The 23558-nt window shown below is 37.7% G+C and overlaps 2 protein-coding genes across 2 annotated transcripts in view; both read left to right on the top strand.

Moving 5' to 3' along the window:
* LOC144955822 (uncharacterized) overlaps positions 1-9178 on the top strand; it is a 44981-nt gene extending 35803 nt beyond the window's left edge. Inside the window, exons 15-17 of the mRNA XM_078886018.1 lie at positions 873-944; positions 1251-1462; positions 3977-9178. Of these exons, the coding sequence (XP_078742144.1) occupies positions 873-944; positions 1251-1462; positions 3977-7293 (3601 nt within the window). The 3' untranslated portion in view covers positions 7294-9178. The remainder of the gene's footprint in view (positions 1-872; positions 945-1250; positions 1463-3976) is intronic.
* Positions 9179-12479: 3301 nt separating this feature from the next.
* The window catches only part of LOC144955824 (glutamate carboxypeptidase 2 homolog), a gene marked incomplete in the record, with an annotated part of 56075 nt that continues 44996 nt past the window's right edge, over positions 12480-23558 (top strand). Inside the window, 2 exon segments of the mRNA XM_078886020.1 lie at positions 12480-12687; positions 14719-15853. Coding sequence (XP_078742146.1) covers positions 15393-15853 — 461 coding nt within the window.

Genomic DNA, 23558 nt, shown 5'->3' with positions numbered 1-23558 from the left:
TTGTCTGATGAATTATCTATATTATTTCTTCATGGAATGCCTAGGTGACAATATCTTATGATGTCGTGGTGGAAGGGCATAATTTAAAAAAAAAAAATATATATATATAACCCTTTCACCTTTTCATATAACTCCCTATATATAAGCTTGATTTATTGAACTACTACAATAGTGAAACAACTTTCTTCATGCTTCACATATGACTTGCTAATGACACTTTGGCACAGCCTGGATCCTAAGGTTAATCAATACCAGTAGACAACTGGTTTGCTCATTGTCATTGTTTAGAGGTTGCATGGAAGTATGTAATGAAGGGGCTAATGGTAGAAGAAAGAGAAATAATAATAATAATAATAACAATGATAATAATAATAATAATAATAATAATAATAATAATAATAATAATAATAATAATAATAATAATATAATAATAATAATAATAACAATAACAATAACAATAACAATGATAATAATAATAATAATAATAATAATAAAATAATTAATAATAATAATAATAATAATAATAATACATGGCATTTATGTCGCGCATTTTCATCACTGTGTGATGATCAATGCATGTTACAAATAAAGTTACAAATATAAAACTTTTACCACAATGATATCTTTAGCTGAAAATGAGCGTATCTAATGAAAGGGATGGCTTCCATTCTATATATCACCATTGTCTTTTCGTTTCACGATTCTCAATGGATGATTGATTTGTGGTGAAGAGTTAAATGGACGGTTAGTGGTGCAAGGGTTAACAATGAAATAGGTGTATTTAGTGGATGGAGTGTGAAAGGGTTCATTTGATAGAAGTCATTATAAAATGAATCAATATTGATTGACAACAATGCACTTTTCTGTTTCAGAAAAAAGACGAAAAAACAGAAGCGGAGTAAAGATGACCGCACTTCACCCAACAGATCTGGCACAAAGAAAAGGTATTTACTGAGGCAAAGGGAAACGATGTAGGTAAAGGGGGGTGGAGAAGAAAAACTAACTGAAGCATCAGTCTGATATCAATGAAAAATATCTATCCTATTTTGAGAGAAACAAAATTTCTGAGATAAGTATCTTTTGGGATAAATATGGTTTGAAATTAGCCTGCTTGAATCAAAGTTTACAAAAATGAAGTGGGAAAAAATTAAGAGAAAAAAAAAAACAAAAAAAAAACCCAACTAAAACAATTTAATAAAAATAAATTCCAAACAAAGAAATAATTACTTGTAATTTTTATAATTCCTTAGAAAACAAAGGCATCGTTCATCGGACTCGAGTTCCCCACAAGGGGGTAGAAAGAGCAGACCTGCTAAAAGACATAGAGGAAGAAGTCGATCTATGTCATCATCCTCTTCATCTTCATCATCATCAGCCTCTTCCTCTTCCTCTTCATCCTCTTCAACTTATGATCAACATGGTAGAACTCACACTGAACGCAAGGAGAAAGAAAGAATTGATGGTAATTCATAATTTTTAAAAAATAATTTTTAAGTAGATAAATAAATGCATAGTAAAAACGAAAGTATGGGAAATGGAAAAAAACAAACAAAACAAAACAAACAGATCTTGAGTTGTGAGTTGGGTTAGAGGATAAGACACAGCAGTAAGAGACTAATGTGTGCATGGGAAACTCAGGGGTGATCCATTTAATAAGACGTATTGGAGCCCTCGTGCTATGGGTGTTTAGTTAAACGCTATCTTCTATTGAATTGCACAGTTTGCAGCATTGCATTGCGACGAATGCCCAGATATTCTCTTTCTTTTCTAGAGCTTGCAAGCTGTACCCTAAATTTCATGAGGATTAATACTTTTTTTTTTTTAATGTATTTATTTTATAAGTAAAGGCATCTTCTCTTTTTTTTTTTATTCCTGGTGAAAACCAGAAAAGATTGACTTGTGCGGCTATGTGGTCTAGTGGTATGACGCTATCTTTTCGGATCGGAAGGTCCTGGGTTCGAGCCTCGCTCGGCGCATAGTTGAGAGTCCTTGGAGAAAGCTTTTTACTCACATTCTCTCACCGTACTCCGTTGTAAAATGAGTACCTGGCCGTTTACAGTGTTGTCTCTGTCCGAAAAAAAAAATTGTAATATCGCCTAACAGGTGTTATGTCCCATCCTACATGTTAAATGTTGCTGTTAGCCAGGGACCCCTTGTAAAGCGCTTTGAGCATGTTTAATGGATATTGCTCTATATAAAAGCTCAATTTTAAATTTTAAAGTTAAAAATTGGCTTGCTCAAGATAGGCAGGATGGGTGGAGCTTTAGTCATGGTCTATAGAAAGAAAACAAAAACTTGAGCTTCTTTATAAAGCAAGATCCACTTTATGTTTTCAAAACGCTTTTCAATGAGTTCTCAAGACAACTGCAACACTGAATATATATAGGACGAGACATGACTCCTGTAAAACACTGCCACCATTTTTTCTCTTTTAAAAAGATTTTTTTTTTTGGACAAATACAATACTGTTACTGGCCAGGTACTCATTTTACACCCCGAGTATCTTGAGAGAATATGAGTAAAGAGCCACCTCCAAGGAGTCAACTTTTGCGAGTAAGATCAAAGAGAGAGGGAATGGGGATACCCCTCTGAAGCGCATAATGGATGGCGCCCCGTTTCGAGCCGAAATAAGTCCTGGCAACCCTTGTACGCAGAATCCCTGACTACGACAGAGCTGCACATACGAGATGGAAGTCGGTTTGGACGAATTCAATCCCTCGTGGGGGTGGGGACATAACCTCCTCTAAGCTTGGTGAGAAGTTGCCAGGCTTTGATACCAGTAAGAGGAGACACTGGGTGACTGCGAATCGGCTTCGGTCGAGGAGCTGCCTCACGGCCAGTGCGCTTCATCGGTGGGGGTCTCTCTGACTGTCTAACATGTACCCGCTGTGGGCAAGAACCTGAGATGGCAGAGCATCTAGTCGAACGGTGCATTGTGACGATGCTACCCGGCGGGTTTGCGACGGTACACGATTGCGGACCGGACTTTGCTGATTGGGTCGATCGTCATAACATAGTAGTGTGAAAACCATAAGAGGCTGCTGCCACAGGGGAAATCTAACCAAGTGTTTAGGTCTAAAGGAGAAGAAGATTATTAACCCCAGAATTGTGCTCATGGATGCCAATAACTCTCTTTTCTTACTTTCTTAAAACTCACTCAATCCTGGAGATTTTTTCCACTTTTCAAAATTGGAAAAAAAAAATGAATTAAAAATGATCGTGTACATAGATAGTTTTATTCAACTAACATTCACATGTAAAAATTAAGAACATATATTACATTTTTTTCTGAGACAAATTATAGGCTTAGTATCAAAGCTAATTTTTTTAGTTTTTACGTATTAATGATAGCTGAAAAAAAACAAACTATCTATGTGCATGTTCATTTTTAATAGATTTTTTTTTTTTCCAATTTTGAAAATTTGCAAAAATCTCTAGGATTGAGTGAGTTAAGATATTACGTTTTACACTGGACAAGCCAATGACACGGTGGTCAGTCACTGCTTTCAGTTCTAGGCATAAACACTTGGTTTTTCCATAAGATGAAGTGGCCGAGTGGTAAAGGCATTGCACTGTGACCCAGAATGACCCGGGTTCGAGCCCCGCTTCAGGCACTTTCATTTTTTTTTCCCTTGAGTAAGATTATTAACTCCCAATTTGCTCACTTGGACAACATGGTTGATTCCTGTTGACAACAGACGTCTTGTTTGATGAGGTATCTATATTCCTTCGTGGAATGCCTAGGCGACGATATCTTATGGTGTCGTGGCGAAAAAGGCATAATTTAATTTTTTATAGAGTTTTATAGGTTTTGTGCCTTTTGCTCTGGGATAAGGGATGGAGTCTTTAAATACTTTGATTTATGTGGACTTTGGCGTTAAATGAAAACTTTGAAATATTTTGAATATCCTCCTCCATTATCTATCACCCACCAACCTTACTTGTCTAATTCTTCATTCTTGCCATTCCTCAACAGATATTAACCCAACATCCCAGAAATCTAAGTTGAAAATAGAGGAAGATCCGGTATTTCAATCATCAAAGTCTTCTCCCTTCAGTTTCTTCAACAAGTCTACTTTTATCCCAGGTCTGGGCGGATCGCCACCGCCTCTATCTTCAGAACTCTTTTCTGATGGAAAGAGAGAACAAGCTCCAAAGGGCACGAAGACACCAGCAACAACAACAACAACAACTGCAAGAACCGCTCAAAATCCAGACTTGTCAACGTTGTCTTTGTCTTCAGCTGGAGACAGAGAGAAAGAATTGTTGACAAGAAGGTCACATGGGGGAAGGGAAAGTGAAGAAAGGAGGTGGCCATCGAGAAAAAAAGAGGGTGGAGAAGATAGAGAGACAGAAGAAAAAAAGAGGAGAGAGTTGAGCAGAATAGATGATGTTGAAACGCGTCATTCAGATGGTAAGAGAGGTGAACAACGGTCTAGGAAACAATGGTCTAGATCTCGGTCTAACTCTGAATCGTCCACGCTGTCCTGTCTGATTACTTCTTCCTCTTCTCGTAGTCGAAGCAGAAGTAGGAGTAGGAGTAGAAAGCGCAGTATGAAAAAGACAAGGGGAAGAAGAAGTCGTAGTATTGATCGCCCGGGTGGTCATTATGATGAGAGGACGAGAGATGCCAGGTCAAAGTCGAGATCATTTTCACCGTCTGTCAAACGGGAAAGAGAATTGGCCAAAACATTCTCCATCCCAAAAGTCACAGGTGTAGCTGAGCTAGATATGTACTTGGGCAGCAGGGAATTGCTTTGGCCAACGGGGGGCTCTGGTAGCAGAGGAAAGCCGGCCAAAGAGTTCTCAACTTCCCCACCTCATTCAAAACAATCGCATTCCAGATCCCATAGCAGGTCACCAGCCCGGTCAAGTGACAGGAGACAAAAGAGAGTTGAATCAAGAGAATTTGACGATAGACGGACAGGAAAGATAGACCATGAATTGTTGAAAGAATCCTTTTCTTCGCAAGAGCACCAAAATTATTTGAGATCCAGTTTATTGCGTCAACGTCACTCGGATTGGGAAAATGTGTCATCTAAAAAAATAGATCATCATGATGACATTGAAGATAGAAATAGAAGAGGTAGACAGGCAAGGTCAAGGTCACCATTAGAATTGCAGTTGTATAAGAGGAAAGCAGAGGTCTTTGTTGAGGTTAAGAAGGATGACAAAGCTCTTGGTGGTGGTGTTGGTTACAGTAATCGCTATCTTAGATATGACAAAGCTGATGACGGGCAGGAGGTAGGTAAAGAGGTATCTAACAAGATGGGAAGATGGGATAGCAAGGTGAGGAAGGAAGTCAAGGAAGGAGTGAGTGAGTCGAATTTGAAACGAGGAGGTGTAAAGATGGGTGAAGGAATGAGAGAAAGAGAGAAAAGGGAGTCAGAGTTTTTAGAAGAGGACGTTGATAAATTTCATAAAATGTCTATGAAGAGAGATTTGAAAAACATTGTCATAACCAAGGAGGTCAGAGAGAGGCGGAGAACCCCATCTCCATCAGCACACCGGTCCTCATCAAAGGCTTCACCACCATCTCTGTCCAGAAAAGATTATGAAATACCATCAAAGAGGTTTTACGCCGATGATGAGGAGGAAGAATATGCCAGGGATAAGAAAAGAGATGGAGTTGATAAAATCAAATCGGGTCGTTCTGAAGAAACAAAGGGAGAAAATCATGGACAAAAACGACTTCTGGAGCAAGGGTTAAAAGTAGCGGGGCTTGTTAGAAAAACTGCTTCCTCTTCTATGTCGAAATCAAATGCTTATCGATCGTTAACTGACAAGGTCCCACGTATTCTGATGAGACCAAAAATGGACGACCCTGAGTTGAGTTTGAAAAGGATCTCGTCCAAAGAGTTCGAAGCGATGGAGAAAGAGAGGAAAGGGAAAAAGCTTGAAGCATCTTCTATGTCTTCGTCTGCTGAAAAAGGAATGAAATCTGATAAGAAAGTTGAAATAGGGAAAGAAAAAGTGTCCAAGGAACATTTTGAGTATGATAGAGAAAAGGGAAGAGATCGAAAGTGGTCACAAGGCGAGGATGTTGTTGGGAATTTGACGAATACAGAAGGAGCAGAAAGAGAGAAAAAATCAAAGCTGGTCAATATAGACGTGGAGGATATTGAAAAAGAGATAGAAAGAAGGGTTCAGGAAAGATTGAGGATGGAACAGGCAAAATTGATGACGGAAAAGGGAGAAGGAAAAAAGAGAGCAGAAATGAAAGAAAGTAAGAGGGAAGAAGTGGATAAGAAGAAAAGAGACAAACCCGACAGTAAAAGAATCGGTGAAAATGCTCCATCATTATCATCATCATCTCAAATAAGTAATCAAACGGGAACCCCGTCTTCAGTGCGATATTTTAAAGAAATTTCAAGCGGTTGGGGCAAAGACATAAAAGGTAATAGGTATTATGCTGAGCATGGAAGCATCCTGAAAGAGGGTTATACAAAAGACAAGCATGGGAATGTCTATTATGTCGGACAGCACCCATCCAAAGTCTCCACTCATATTCCATGTAGAGCCGGTAGTCATGGCCAATCGCCCAACTCAACAAATAGAAAGGGGAAAAAAAGAAATACATTGCAGTCGAGATCAAGGTCGAGGTCGAGATCTAGGTCAAAATCAAGGTCCAAGTTCAGAAGGCGTGATAAATCAAGGTCAGGGTCGAGATCACGGTCTAGACAACACAAAAAGTCCAAATCCAGGAGTAAGTCGCCCACTGGTGGAAATAAATCATCTGCTGCTGCCTCCGATAGATTCAGAGATGAGTCTCAGCTTCAGTCGAAGGGGAGTCGTGATTCATCGTCATTGCCAAGCATACGAGGACAAAGGTCACAGATGAATGATAGATCTAGTAGAGAAGGTAGGATGGGTGGTGCAAACGATGGCGGTGATAGAAAAGGGAGGGATGATGATAATGATGACACAGCCAGTAAAAGGGCAGAAAGGTCACTGATCGATAAGAAGAGGATGGAAGAAGAGAAGAAGACCGCGACGGTTGTAGCGGGGGGAGAGGATAAAAATAAGTCTAAATGGGATGATCTTGATGATGATGATGATGGTGGTGATAAAAATGATGAGAAGAAGAAACGGGATGGGAGAAGTAAAGGTAGATGGGATATGGGTAGTGTGAGGAAAGCCGGAGCAGAGCTGGTGGCTGATTATGCAGGGGAGTACGAAGAGGAGGAGAAGAAGGAGGAATCTCTAACAGAGTTGGAGAAATTTTTGAAGAATTTGAAGCAGAAGAAGAAAAGCCAGTGGATAGCAGAGGGGAAGATAAAAGAGAACGACTAGGGTTGAAAATTAGTGGGCTGTATTATTACAATTAACTGATCTGGAATATGTGAGTAATCAAATAATAGTCTCAAAACAATATAATGTATATCGGGGTGAATCTGATGCTTGTAATAGGATTCAATAGTCTGATGTCACATCCACCCAGCCACGAACAGCTTGGTTCTAAACAAAGAAAATCGGTACTTTTCATTCTTCATGCTGGCTAGAACTTTTTCACATGTCATGTGATCAGAATGTATAAAAGTCAAAACTTGATCATATTTATAAATGTTTTTCTCCTCTGGATACACTTTTATGATCGTCGGAGACGTATTTCTTTAGGGCGTCCGCCATTGTTCCGATAATTTAGAACCAGTTACTAAGTTACTATGCGTCATTACGAGGGAAGTGATGCCACGACTGTTGAAGTCTATTAAATTTTGAACTTAATTTGATAATAGGAATTTGAATATATTAATTTGTCTTCTTTTAGGAGATTCGTGTTTTATGACTTAGCCTTTTTTAAGAATGTACATTTCAGGTGAATGGCATATAATTTTGTTTACTGGGTTTTTGTTTTGTTCTTGTTTTTTGTTTTTGTTTTTTTTTAAAACAAAAATGGATAATAATCGCTTCAACGTCAAAATAAATAAATATATAAATCAGGGGTACTTGAGACCTTATTGGGCTTACAGCATCTATTATTGTTGTTGTTGTAGTTGTTATATTTTTATTTTTTGTTGTTGATTTTGTTGTTATTTGACTGTCGTTTTCGTTTTTACATAAAAAGTAATAATCCTTCAGAGGATTAGACCCATAGAGCCGAAGTCTATCCCGGTTTCTGTAGCATGAAACGGATATTATAAGGAAATTGCTTGCTACCCTTTGGATAGGATGCTAGTCTACCGCAAAGTACTTTCTGTCATATCGGACAGACCCAGCTACCCAATCACTCCCAGGGAAGTTGGAAAAAAAATCTCAAGACACCTGGAATCAAACTCCCCCCCTCGCGTTTGAAGTGGGTTTTATACCAACTGAGTTATCGAGAGCCCCTATACATAAAGTATTGTTTTGGTAATCGTTTTCGAGAATCGTTTCCACTGAGAATGGTTTTAACTCACTCAATCCTAGAGATTTTTACTACATTTCAAAATGGGGAAAAATGTATTAAAAATGAGCATGTACATAGATGGTTCTATTCTACTGTCATTAACGTTAAAAAATATTAGCTTTGTTTGATACTACGCCTATAATTTGTCTCAGAATAATGTAATAAATAGGCATTGGGTAAAAGTAACCCCGGGTATACTACGGATATAGTCGGTTTTAGGGTTGAGTGAGTTAAGCCTGAAGATTATCAGACCATCTTGTTAAGTATCTTTCTCTCTCTCTGTTTTTTTAAAGCTGTTTTATTCATTTTCGTTCAATGTAAATGTTGCTGCTCGAAGCTCCTCGAAGAAATAAATAACAATGTGAAATTGAATGTAAGCTTCAATTTAAAATACGAAAACATAAAATGGACGTTTCGGGTTTCCCCTTTTTCTCAACAAAACAGGATGTAGTGTTTCATTCATATCCTGTTTTGCTGATAAAGGGGAAACCCGTAGCATCCATTTTATCTGTTTTCGTGTACTAAATTGAAGCGTACATTCAATTTCACGCTTTTTTTGTTTTTGTTTTTTTTCGTCCAATGTTGCTGTAAATACTTTCCTTGTGCTTATCGGTATCAGTCAGTTCATTTTAAAATATGTTGGTTCATTTTATGCATGTAGAATTCCAAAGGTGAGTGAGTGAGTGAGTATTTGTTTCAGTGTTGCTACGATTGTAATTTTATCACATGCCTTGTTGATTGTTGTCCTGGCCGCGGTTGTAAATAAATAAACATATTTTTTTTTTGGAAAGACTTGATGAGTTTTGTCAGATTTTTGTTTCGTTTTGTCTGTTTGTTGGTTGTTTTTTTTTTTTTTTTTTTTTTTTTCTGATCGACTTAATGAAATATCATGAATGGCGAGGGTTGTGGTGGTGATGGCAACGACAACCACCTTGGGTGATGATGGTGTTGTCTATGACGATCATCTGGGTGGCGTTCCTGACCTCCCATGCCTATAGTTTACAGGGAGGTACTTACTGTGTCTTCTATCCCCCATCATCTGGGTGGCGTTCCTGAACTCCCATAGTGGACAGGGAGGTACTTACTGTGTCTTCTATCCCCCATTGTCTATTTTCCAACTTGCTTTCTGTCTTTGACTTGGAATGAGATGCCCTGGCTTAGAGGGAAACAGTCAAATGTATAGTTTTGGGAGATGATATTTTTTCATTGTAAATGTAAATCATCTCTCTGTTTTGCATTGTATTATGTTTTCTTTATATCACATAAAAAAACATTTGAGTATATTCCTCTTCGTAAGGACCTGTGCTTTTGGGTGGGGTTCCTGACCTCCCATAGTGGGCAGGGAGGTACTTGCCATGTCTTCTATCCCCTTATATCTGTTTTCCAACATGCTCTCTGTCTTTGTCTCGGAATGATATAACTTGGTTTTGTCCTGGCCCTGGCCGGAGTCATGGCTGGGAGGGAAACAGTCATATGCATAGTTATTATTTTGGGAGATGATATTTTTTCCCCTGTAAATCATTTCTCTGTTATGTATTATTATATTTGTTATTTTGAATGTATAATGTAAGCATTTGAGTGTATTCCTCTTTGTTGGATTTTGTGCTTGTGTCCGGTGGTGTGCTCTTGGAATCTACATCAGATCCCTTTTTGTTCCCAGTTCCCCTTTATCTTATTTTCTCTTGGGTGCTTTTACTTTAATTGTAATTCTAAAACTTTTTACTATCCCATTTTCTTCCTTTTTACTGGCGCTGATATAACCTAAATGTGTTGCAAGCGCTATAAAAGCCTTAAAAACAAAAACATGATTGAATGGTGCGGGTGATGATGATGTCTATGACGATGATGACAATGATGATGATTGTAGTAATGACTGTGGACGATGAAGGTGGTGATGAAAAAAAATATTTAAAAATTGAGCTTTTTTATAGGACAAGACATGACTCTTGTAAGTTGATATAATTTTTTCGGACAGAGACAACGCTGTTAACGGCCAGGTACGATGAGAGAATGTGAGTAAAGAGCCTTTTCCAAGGACTCAACTATGCGCCGAGCGCATGTAATCCATAATGGCGGTGTTGGTGTGTAATAATTAACATGGTGATGATGATGATGGTGGAAGTGGTAATCATAACTGTATTGTGATTCTGCTTCTTGTTTCCGTATATAAGTATAACTGAATAACTGAACTACTCGGAAGGGCGCTGTGTAGAATTTCTTAAAAGATGTCGGTCTCCTGGGCCCACATACAATGTCTATGGTTCTTCATCAGTCCACACCATTAGAGATGCACATACAAATTCAAGGATCTCTCCTTGATCTCTGGGTCCACACAGGCGACTAAAATAACAATGCTCTCTCTCTCTCTCTCTCTCTCTCTCTCTCTCTCTCTCTCTCTCTCTCTCTCTCTCTCTCTCTCTCTCTCTCTGCGCGCGCTAATTTCCGCTTTCCACGTGGCTTCTTGCTCTCGATGTATATGTATAAGAAATTTTGATTTTGCCCAGACTGTGTCAGGGGTCATTTGACGCGGCGGAAAACAAAAGGTTGAATCCGATGTGTACATACTTGCAGGTCTGATAACCGAACGCAATTATGGGCTTGATTATCATTGTTTATTAAATGGGCAATATTTTGTGTAGATTTTTTTTTGGTGTGAGTAAAGACCTCTATCCCCATTACAAGGTGGCCATAACAATGGGAGCGATCTATATTCATGTTTTGGTCCAACCAGGTCATCAATCACATGATTTTTTGATGTCCAATGATTTGATATATCTTAACAAATGTAAACACGCTGCTTTGTTTATGAAAGTTATAAACATACTCATGTGTCAAGCTGAACAAAATGACCAATCGTGATGTTAGATATTTAAAAAGCTGTGAACACGTTTCACTATGTAGGTCACTTTAATCACATTTTGCAATGTGACCAATGACTTCTAGCACATGGAAATGTAGTATAGATCATGCGCATTAGGGTTATCTGACTTCTAAATAAGTACCTACATGTCGGTTGAATTTTTTTTTATGAAAGATTTTTTCTTCTTCTATTAAATAAGCTCTCAAATAGTTTCTTAGTCGCTCTTATTTTCAATGTACTTTTCATGTACTTGTGATCACTAAGTAAAGGCAAGTTTGTCAAGATCATGTTTTTAGTTATAATGTGACCTACCTGAACGAAGTGTAATCAAAATAAGAAATAAATGAAATGCATATTATATTAGCGCGTTTCAGAGTGGCTTAGTTACATATAGATAGTATACGCTTGGCTAAGAAGCTCACAACATTGCCATCCGGAAGTATAACGGACACAGAATTATGTGTAACCGTAAACGTTTATAGTCTGGTTAATACAGTTTAGTGAGAATTACTCATAAACGCGGATGGCAAAAAACAATAACAAAGACCCGAGTGACGTCAATTTCATTCTATCAATGTCAAAAGTGATAGCAGGCCATTTGGAACTAGACGTCCATCTGATACGCTTTAATGACGTATATTACTAGGAAACTAACTTTAAAATAATATCCGTAAGTCGATCGCCTGACTGGTAGGTACTCATTCACAGCTAAGTCGATCAGGGTAATGTGTGTCAAAAACTGTATAAATAGAACGAGTAAAAATGATGGTATAGATAGAATGCAGATGACGTAACTCTGGTCTTTGTTATTGTTTTTTTTTATTTTATTTTTTTTTTTTTTTTTGCCATCCGCTTTTATAAGTCATTCTCACTTAACTTCATTATCCAGACTATAAAAGTTCATGGTTACACAGAGTTTTGTGTGTTGGTCCGTTATACTTCCGGATGGCAATGTTGTGAGCTTCTAGTCAAGCGCATACTATCTATATATTTTTATCAACGTTTCGGGAGTTAGCCTAAACCCTGTCGAAAGAAAGAGTAGACAGTAGACAGGGGTGAACTGTGTACCAAACAAAAAATACCCCAGGTGTGTCGGATTTGGTTGACTCGGTGACAGAGACGACAACGCCTGTCGTCTGCCAACTGAGCGCACGACTTTGTTATGATCCCGTGGCATGCCATGTCCCGTGGTGATCTTGAAACTTCAAGCCAAAAGAACGCATTGAAAGCGAAGCGACACAACAACGCGCGCGCGCTCTCTCTCTTTGACTCCCTGTCACACACTGAGGAGCACACACACACACACACACACACACAAACACACACACACAGCGTTGCAATTCAACACACCTGTACTGTACGACGATACGACAGTGCATAGGCAAGGTAATCAATCGCACAACTGGCAAAGACCTGTCATAAATTAATAACTTTTCAAAAAGTTGGTTTAATGTTCGTTTGATTGTGTCACAAGGACTTTTCAATTTTGTTCCTGTTTAAGATATATATAAATATAGCGAACTATAGGTTGTGATCACTTGGTAAGGCAGGTTTGTCAAGATCAAGTTTTTAGTTGTGAATCGTGAATGTGACCTATCTGAACGAGTTTATTATTATTTTTTACTGATTTATTTATACTAAGTGGACTCTACTTAACTTACAGTTGATCAGATTTTATTTGAATGTGTAGAATAGTGTGAGTATTATAATTTCATTTCGAAGTGGAAATTCGGACTCGAGTCTGAATAGTCTCCCGTGGCTATTCGGACTCGTCAAACTCCAATGTGCGAGCGCATAGGGGAGGACGACACAATGTAGGCAGAGGGTGGAACTGAAGAAAAAGAGTTCAGAAATTCTGTTTTGCCCATATCCCACTGACTCAGCTCATTCTCCTACTCACACTATCAACAGAATATGTAATTTGGGAGGCCTTCCGAAAGCTCCTACATCTCCAGTATTCTTGTGTTTTTTTTATAATGTTCTTGCAGGGGGGGGGGGGGACTTTTTTTTAAAAAGTCTCCCCCCTACTAGAACATTATAAAAAAAAGTTCCCCCAGCCCCCGTACTAGAACAAGAATACTGGGGATGTAGAAGTGGGAGCTTTCGGAAGGTCTCCCTGTAATTTTGAGATTATTTATTTTTGTCCTGATTTTATTTGGACATCGTGTTATGTTGTGAGAAAAAACTTTTTCATTTAATTTATATCACAGTTACTTTGACTTTTGTTACTTTTGAAGAGTTTTAACTCTTTTCTTTTTAATTTCTATCTGGACTTCCAATTGGTCCATGATTTTGTCTTTCTCGTCAAATAATGTGGGTTTTGACTACCTGTTGATAGTTACTACAACTACAATCGTAATTGAAATACTGAAATTGACTTTTTTAGGTCTAAATCTAGAGATATACTCAAGTACACATTGGTCTAAATGAAAATGGTTAAACTGTATTGGAATTTTTATGCCCAATGGAGAAGAATGAACATAGTTTGTAGTTTTTCAAAATGGAGTGTCTACGTACACGGTAACCTTGAATCTCGCATTTAGTGGGTTAAATTGTATTGTTTGATTTTTTATAATAACACACACACAGAGCAAGGTCCATCCATTGCTTGTATTGTAGTGGCAAACCAGTTACGGGAGTTACCTTGTACGTAGATCCTGAGGCTAGATGCCCGGTTACCGTGTTCGTAGACACTGCTTTTTCAAAATGCCAAAAGTGTTAAATTTTGTAATTATAACCGTGTTCACTCTTAATTAAACTTTCAGAATGCAATCAACATGGCGTAATACCATTTTTTCAATAATTTCTTTTTGGTGATTCATAATAATTTTGCACTTCCTATTGTGCGAAATTCTCCAAGTCTTTAGTGATATATGGAGGCCAATTACGTTACGGATTAAAAGCGTTCATTTTTTATAGTTATACCATAAATTAGAAATCTGGACTGTATCTGGTAATTACAATGTTCTGATTACAGACATACGAAAACTACCAGGGCACCTCGCTGATGTAAGAGAAATAAATACAGCAGAACTGTATCTGTATGGTTGGCGCTGAAGAAACCAATGGTCCTCATTGGGCGCGGGTCCATGTCAGTCGGGCCTTGAAATCGTTTAGGTGTGGTGCCATGATGACCAGTTCATCCAGCCCATTCCACTCCGAGATAGTTCTAATGAAGAAAGAATTTCTGTAGTTTTCTGTTCTTGTCTGTGGGATTTTGAAGCAGTTCGAATTGTTTGTGGCGTATCAGTCAATGGGTTTTCGGTTATGTGGTTGGTAAAAGTGAGTGCTCGGATTTTTCTTTTGTTTGGTCGTGGCGTGAAAAAGGAGTCTGCCTTTATTGATGGTATTTGATCTGTTATAATCTTGAACATGAATGACAGACAGACTTTTATTGCATTTAGTACAACTCAACATATTTTCAGTTATATCTGTTGAAATTCTTTGTTTCTCTCTATTTTTTTTTTTTCAGTTTGAGGTAAATAGATTTCAACTGCTTGACCAAAAATGTGAATGCAGAAAAACCACTGAACCTGAAAGAGGAGGAGAAGAACTAAACTGGAGCAAAAGTTCTGCCAAAAAAAAATACTAAACAAACTTGTTCGTCAATTGGCCATCAGATTTTGTTTTAAGTAAACTGTTGAAGCTAAAGTGTTTATGGCCCATCCCTGAGTGATAATGATTATTTGTTGTGATTGTTGACAGTCGTCTGATATGTCAATGTCCCTGGCACAGTCATCTTTGGGGCCTTGACGTTTTCAGGCATCAGTTTGGAGGCAGCAAACTTGGAATGGAAGATTTTTGTATTTTACCCAAAGGCTTGTCAGACTCGTGAGGACTTCCCTGCGTGATTACCAATTCTTCTGCCATCCCTGAGTGTAATGATTGCTTAGGACAATGTTGTATTTGGATGAAAAAGATTACAGAGATATTTGATCTAGTATTCATATTTTGTTGAGTATGACTACATCAGATGTCTTATTGTCCAGTAGAATAATGTAAGTATGAAATCATCCAGGCATTGGAATGGAACCCTTCACATTTATTTGCAACGTCAAACCCAAAATCGTCTGCCTTCTAATTAGTCAAAATTACTTGAGTAAGTCATAGGTATTTAGATAATTCCCCGACTGTCTTAACAAAACAATGGCAAGCAACACAGCGTACCGGCCTGTTGGTATTGAAGAGGATATGAGACATATTTCACCAAATCGAAGACGTTATAATGATTACAATTATGACAGAGGAAGAACTTTTGATAACTATAGTAACAATAGCAGGCCTTATTCTTTTCATTCACCACCACCTGCTAATGATAATCAGGACCAGAGCGACGAAGTTGATAATTTTCTCAAATCCTCTAAGAAACCGGGTAGAGGGATGATAAGTGTGTGCTGTTTTTCTTTGATCATCCTGGGAATTTGTGTAGCATTTTTGTTGGGAGTGTGCCTCGGATTTTATGTGCGCGAGTCGCAGCAAGATGATGTGGACCTGGAGAAGCTTTGTGGTCCTCCAGAGAAGCCAAGAGTGGATTATGACGTCCTAGGAGGATACCATGAAACTTTGATGTACTACATCAGAGGGGAAGAAATCAGGAAGTTTGTTGAGTGAGTACTGACTTTTTAAAAATTTATTTTGGATGATTAGATAATTGTGGGTTGTTTTTTTTTTAATTTGTGTGTGATTTTGTTTGCACAAAAGTGTGGATGACTGGAAAAAGAAAGAACTTTTTCAGAGATTTATGACTAGATATGCAAATTAGGTTGATGTTAGATTGGTACTCGTACACTTGAAATCTGTACATGGGTATTTCTAGGTGCATTATGGTGATAGTCGACCTTTTGGTGTGTTTTTTTTTTTTTTTTTTTAATTTGGGGTTTTTTTTTTGTTTTGTTTTTTTTTTTAGATTTTACCTCTATGTTTTGTCAGTCAAGTGAATATATGAATAACACAAAATGAGCATTCTTGAATGTCAGAAACAAACAGCCTGTAATTGGTTGCCAATGAAATCTTTTTAGACACCAACTCATACGGTTACTTATGTCCTTTCAATATCAAAAACAGATGTTAAATCAGACTTTTTTAAAAAATGATAATAATTCTCTAATGACTTTTCAGCTTTTCACATGCTTTTCCTTGGATTAAATGTATCTATCCTGTTGTTGATTTCCTTTTTAAAAAAAACAGAAACTCAGTTTGTTTCTTTCTAATAACAATAATTATTATTATTATTTGTAGTAGTGTTAATGTTCTTCTTCTTCTTCTTCTTCTTCTTCTTCTTCTTCTTCTTCTTCTTCTTCTTCTTCTTCTTCTTCTTCTTCTTCTTCTTCTTCTTCTTCTTCTTCTTCTTCTTCTTCTTCTTCTTTTTGTTATTAGTGCAATATATTTATGGAAAAACAAAGGCTATTACGAACAGACAGTCATCTATTTTACTTATTATACTACTGCATTGTGGAAATTAACATAGATCGAGACAAATCTTTTGAGCCATCGACAATCAAAATCGGTCCGGTAATAAAGTATGTAGGTGTGCGCAAATAAATTTGGCAATAGGGCAGCCAGACAGCGATTCCCAACGTCAAATGACCCTCGCAAACATAGACACTGTTTCAATTTTATCTTACTGAGTGCAAGGATGCAGCATCATCTTCTAATGGTGTCACACTACTGTGTTATGATGATCCATCCAGGTGTCAAACTCGTTGCTGCTGCAATCGTGTATGGTCGCGAGCACGCCCGGAAGTTTCTTCGCAACGCAACGTTCAACTAGATATTCTGAGGTTTCGGGCTCTTGACCACAAATGGTACATATGTGACCCTTTGCCTCAAAACGGTATTAAGTCGGGTTGGTTAAGATGTTGAAAATTGAATTTATAGCCAGAAATATCAGACTTGTGTTGAGTTTGTATGTTTTATTGAGAAGAATGGATACCATATTTTAGGGTGCTAATGCCAGCAATTTATATTTTTGACAAGTTTAACATTTAATTCGGCTTTTAAGCATCTGGTTCGTTCCGACATAACACCGTTTTGAGACGATGGGTCACATATGTTGAACAGTCATGTCCCCACCAGGCATGTGCTGTCCAAAGAAGCACAGTAAGCACTGCTTACCCAAGACTTTCAAGTTCATTGCCTATAATATTGCAGAGCAAAATGAGACGGACGTCTACAAAATATTCATACATTTCATCAATTTGATTGAAAAATTGGGAATCGTAGCCCAATAGTCCAGGAAGAATCTAATGGCTGCTATCATGACAAACTGCTTGGTGTGACGCGATGAAGGAAGAGAGTTTCCACCACTTGTTTCATCAACCTAATAAGCTAATAATAGAGAAAATCAGATGAAAATCTGCTTTCCCTCGGTGCTATATGAGTATAGGAAGCTAATATAAAACGACCCGGTAAGCACTATCAAATGTGCATGCCTTTGGAGACAGTGAGAGGACCTAGTTTTATGCGTGTGTGTGTGTGTGTGTGTGTGTGTGTGTGTTGCATGTATGTACATATATATATATATATATACATATATATATACATATATATATGTATATATATATATATATGTGTGTGTGTGTGTGTGTGTGTGTGAAAGGAGAGAGAGAGAGAGAGAGAGAGAGAGAGAGAGAGAGAGAGAGAGAGAGAGAGACTTGACGGCCTAATTATTTGTTATAATGTAATATTATGCCACAGAGATAATAGCTAGTCTATAAATATGGCGTACGCATTCTTTATCAATAGAACATTTCACGGTTTGATCCATTTATTTAATTCTATGTAGGTTATTTACATATTATCTTCTTCCATCGCACACCAACCCCTTAAATTCATGCAATGTGTAGTGAATTTAATGGTATACTTGCGTACATTTAAAATATTAATAATATAGTCCATGATCTCGGGTTTCATCGTGCTCAATGCGTTTTACGATAAAATTTGATTCCTGTAGCAGGCCATATATATATATGGAAGATAAAATCCATTTCTTACAGTACAAGTCTCCAGTAAAACGCTCTTTTTGTCTTGCTTTTTCTTAGCTACTTGTAAGATGGTACAGTTCTAACTTTGCCGTTATCACCGTCATCTTCATCGCGAAAGTTCATGAACTGTCGCAAGCGCCGTGAAACTCATTGAGAAAACAAATACATTTATTATCAAATGGGGTAATTTATGGGATGGTGCCAGTTGAGGCGCGTATTTTATGACTATGTCCTCCTTGTATTCTTCTTTTTCTTCTCTTCTTCTTCTCTTCTTCTTTCTCTTTTTCTTTCTTCTTCTTCTCTTCTTCTTTTCTTCTTCTCTTCTTCTTCTTCTTCTTCTTCTTCTTCTTCTTCTTCTTCTTTTCTTCTTTTCTTCTTCTTCTTCTTCTTCTTCTTCTTCTTCTTCTTCTTCTTCTTCTTCTTCTTCTTCTTCTTCTTCTTCTTCTTCTTCTTCTTCTTCTTCTTCTTCTTCTTCTTCTTCTTCTTCTTCTTCTTCTTCTTCTTCTTCTTCTTCTTCTTCTTCTTCTTCTTCTTCTTCTTCTTCTCTTCTTCTTCTTTTCTTCTTCTTCTTCTTCTTCTTCTTCTTCTTATCGTTATCATTACCATTATTATTATTATTATTATTATTATTATTATTATTAGTAGTAGTAGTAGTAGTAGTAGTAGTAGTAGTAGTAGTAGTAGTAGTAGTAGTGGTAGTGGTAGTGGTAGTGGTAGTGGTAGTAGTAGTAGTAGTAGTAGTAGTAGTAGTAGTAGTAGTAGTAGTGGTAGTAGTAGTATATTATTTAATAATTTTTGTTGTTGTTGTTATTCTTATTATTAACTGATGAATTCATGTATCTATTAATTGATTTATTTTACCACAGTTTCAATTTAAGAATATCATCACCATTCCCTATAATGTTAGAACAGAACCATAACAAAGAAAATAATAAAAATATGTAATAGTAAAACGATAATGATAGTAACAATGACAGTCGATCGAGGTACATGGAGGACTGTGGTATTAACATTTCGAGAGTATTGTCAACTTGACCAAAACAGTATTCAAGACCCCGCCTGTGTGTCATGCAATGAAGTACGTGATCTGAATTATAATACACGCATTGGCGAGGAGAGAGAGAGAGAGAGAGAGAGAGAGAGAGAGAGAGAGAGAGAGAGAGAGAGAGAGAGAGAGAGAGAGAAGGGGGGGGGGATTAATCATTTCTTTTTTGTGCGGCTGTGTGGTCTAGTGGTATGCCACTCGATTTCGGATCGGAAGGTCATGGGTTCGAGCATAGTTGAGTCCTTGGAAAAGGCTCTTTACTCACATTCTCTCACCGTACTCAGGTGTAAAATGAGTACCTGGCCGTTAACAGCGTTGTCTCTGTTCGGAATAAAAAATGTAATATCGCCTAACAGGCGTCATGTCCCGTCCTACATGTTACGTGTTGCTATTGGCCAGGGACCCTTTGTAAAGCGATTTGAGCACGTTTAGTGTATATCGCGCTATGGATGGTATGCGCTTGTCTCAGAAGCTCACAACATTGCCATCCAGAAGTATAACGGACCAACACAGAAAACTGTGTACATGAACGTTTATAGTCAGGTTAATACAGTTCAGTGAGCATTACTCATAAACGCGGATGGCAAAAAACAATAACAAAGACCTGAGTGACGTCATCTTCGAACTATCTATATAAAAGCTCAATATTTTGTTTATTATGTCGGTAGTACCATGTCCCATCTTGATTTGCCTCTATCTAAATCTAATGTGTCTGACATTGTATGCGGCGCTTGTTATCAGTATCAATGTGGTCATCAAGTTTTATGGCACCAGTTGCCTGTGTCCTGCGTGTTGTTACCAGGTGATCGGCACATCATCCACTTCTGAGGATTTTGTCGGACTAAAGTCTTAAGTCTCTTCCTACTCTGGCTACGTAAAAACTGGTGTAAAAAGATAATGGACAAAGTGTATTTTGCGTCGCTACTTCCATCAAAACAACGAGCCATAATGACTTAGAAAAAAAATAAAAAAAATAATAATGATAATAATATTGATAATAATAATAATAATGATAATGATGATGATGATGATGATGATAATAATAATAATAATAATAATAATAATAATAATAATAATAATAATAATAATAATAATAATAATAATAATAATAATAATGATGATAACAATAATAAAGACACTTAACAAGCCAATTGGACTGTTGACCATATGAAATTAATCGTTAATACAATTCGGCATGCATAGGGAATCAAAAAATGCATCGCGTAGCTCATTGAACATGGTGAGGCCATTGAAATGCTCCAAGTAAATGTTTATATGTATTTATCTTATTTTATTCAACACATTGTCGTTGTTGTTGTTGTTGGTTGTTGTGTTATGACAATTTATCAGAATGCCCTATCGTGATATCCTTGGCGTTTCCCCAAACTTTCCTCAACACGGATACTGGGTGCGGTTCCTGACCTCCCATAGTGGGCAGGGAGGCACTTACTGTGTCTTCTATCCCCCTATATGTTTTCCAACGTGCCTTTTGTCTTCCTGGGTGGGATTCCTGACATCCGATAGTGGGCAGGGAGACACTTACTGTGTCTTCTATCCCCCTATATGTTTTCCACCGTGCTTTCTGTCTTCCTGGGTGGGATTCCTGGCCTCCCATAGTGGGCAGGGAGGCACTTACTGTGTCTTCTATCCCCCTATATCTGTTAACCAACGTGCTTTCTGTCTTCGTCTTGGAATGAGATTACTTGGTTTTGTCCTGGCCCTGGCCGGATACCCTGGCTGAGAGGGAAACAGTCAAATGTATAGATAGTTCTGGGAGATGATATTTTTTCCCTTGTAAATAATCTCTCTGAATGCACTGTGTATTATATTTTGTTTACCTATTATATATGATTTGTAAAACATTTGAGTGTATTCCTATTAGTTGGGACCTGTGCTTGTGTCTGGGTGAGAACTTTAGGTGATCTCAAACTAAGTACTTTGATAGTGTGCTCTTGGAATCTACATCTGTTTCCTCATCTCATCTAGTCAGCTGATCCTGCGTAGGACGTTGCTTCCCGAACTTTCTTGCGAAACAGATTACGGTTTTCCTGTTTGAACAAAATCCCCGTTGTCTTACATTTTCTTGGTGCTTTAATTGTAATTCTAGAACTTATCGCTATCGGTATCTAAAAATAATAACCCACCAGCCTGTGTAATAACAAGCAGAGGACAAACAATACAACAAGTTGAATGTTTCAAATATTTAGGCTTCAATGTAACATCCAATGGAAAATCAGATTGTGAAATAAAGAAAAGAATAGGTATGGCGAAGAATGCATTCAACCAGCTGCATACAATTATGAAAAACAGGAATATTAGCATGAAAACAAAAATCAAAGTCCTGGATTGCTATGTACTGTCTGTGCTGCTATATGGTTGTGAGGCTGGACCATAAACAAGACCATGGTTAAAAGACTGGAGGCAGTGGAAATGTGGTTTTACAGAAGAATGATGAGGGTGTCATGGATGGAAAGGAAAAGAAATGAAGAAATTTTAGAAATGGCAAACAGAAAAAGATCACTGATAACAAAAATCATCAAACGCCAAATGGAATTTTTAGGACACATTATCCGCCACCCTGGTTTGGAAATACTCGCCTTGACTGGAAAGATGAATGGAAAAAGAATAAGAGGAAGACAAAGAATGACGTATTTGAAAGGGATAAGAACTTGGACAGATGAAGCTGAGAAAGGTGGCGCTGCTTTAATAGAATTGGCAAGAGATAGATCAGCTTGGCGGAAGATGACCTCCGACGTCTGCTTCAGATATGGAACTACATGAGATGAGATCGCTATCCCATTTTCTTCCTTTTTACTGGCGCTGATATGACCTTAATGTGTTGCAAGCGCCATAAAACCCTTAAAAACCAACAAAACAAACAGCAACACCGACGGACTCATTCGTTGTTATCGCTTGTCTCCATAAAGTTTTATAGGACGCCCCGTTGTGTAAATAGTCATAAAAATACCATCAGAATATTAATATAGAGTCATTATTTTGGAACGACTTTCTGACGACGCCTCTGTTATAGAAATTAAACGACCTTACTGGTATTGTCTTGTTCAAATGTGATCCATGCCTCAAAACGATTTGATACCCGAAAGTTGTTTTTTTTTTAATAAAAAAAATATGAGTTTGTCCAAGAGAATGAATGGGTGTATGTAATTTCTTCCAAGTGACCAAAACTAAATTTCACACATTTCTTTTCATTTTGACTCCAAATCATTTTTCAGACGTAATTCTTCTTCTTCTTCTTCTTCTTCTTCTTCTTCTTCTTCTTCTTCTTCTTCTTCTTCTTCTTCTTCTTCTTCTTCTTCTTCTTCTTCTTCTTCTTCTTCTTCTTCTCCTTCTTCTTCTCTCCTCCCTCCTCCTCCTCCTCCTCCTCCTCCTCCTCCTCCTCCTCCTCCTCCTCCTCCTCCTCCTTCTTCTTCTTCTTCTTTCTTCTTCTCTTCTTCTTCTTCTTCTTCTTCTTCTTCTTCTTCTTCTTCTTCTTCTTCTTCTTCTTCTTCTTCTTCTTCTCCTCCTCCTCCTCCTTCTGCTCCTGTGGAGGAGATGGGAAAAGGGGGGGGGGGGGATCTTTCGATGTATTTATTACTGGACAGTTTTAACTAATGCAAGATCAGAATGATGTTTATTATGTCGCCTATCTTCTTTTTTTTTTTTTGTTGTTGTTGTTGTTGCCATCTTATGAAGATATATCTATCACATACACATAATATTATTATGCTCATCACGCCCACGCCCCCCCCCCTTCCTACGGACCGACGAGGCGTTTTACAACAATGCCTTTATCTTTCAAACTTGCAGTTAGGTTGGTTTTATTATGTATGTATTTATTTATTTGTTTAGTTACGTGTATTTATTTATTTATATATTTTTAAAATCGTTTTATTCACCGATAGGCCAACCGACTGAAAGCTTCTTTCTTTCAACAAGTTTTTATTAAGGACACCTGTGATTAAGATGTCAAATTGTTGTGTTTAAAGTAGCTATAGGGAATGAGATTAGCGGAAGAGTAGCGTCACCCATAGTCTGTGACGTCACCGGCGGAAAAGTTATTACAGAGAGAACGTCATGTTGGTTGTGCGCATGGTCTCTCGTCCTCGAGGACGAGAGACGAGAGACGCATGCGCACAACCAACATGACGTTCTCTCTCTAATAACTTTTCCGCCTGTGACGTCACAGACTATGGGGGACGTCCATGCCAATCAAGGGACGCTACTCTTCCGCTAATCTCATTCCCTCTTGATAATCCCAAATGTTGTAAGTTGTAGTACAGTGTA

The sequence above is a fragment of the Berghia stephanieae genome, chromosome 10 (assembly GCF_034508935.2).
Source record: "Berghia stephanieae isolate SIO BIC M18660-M18661 chromosome 10, UCSD_Bste_1.3, whole genome shotgun sequence".
In the NCBI taxonomy this organism is placed as follows: Eukaryota; Metazoa; Mollusca; class Gastropoda; order Nudibranchia; family Aeolidiidae; genus Berghia; species Berghia stephanieae.
Note: the sequence above shows the minus strand (reverse complement) of the source record. Positions and strands in the feature narration are given on the sequence as shown.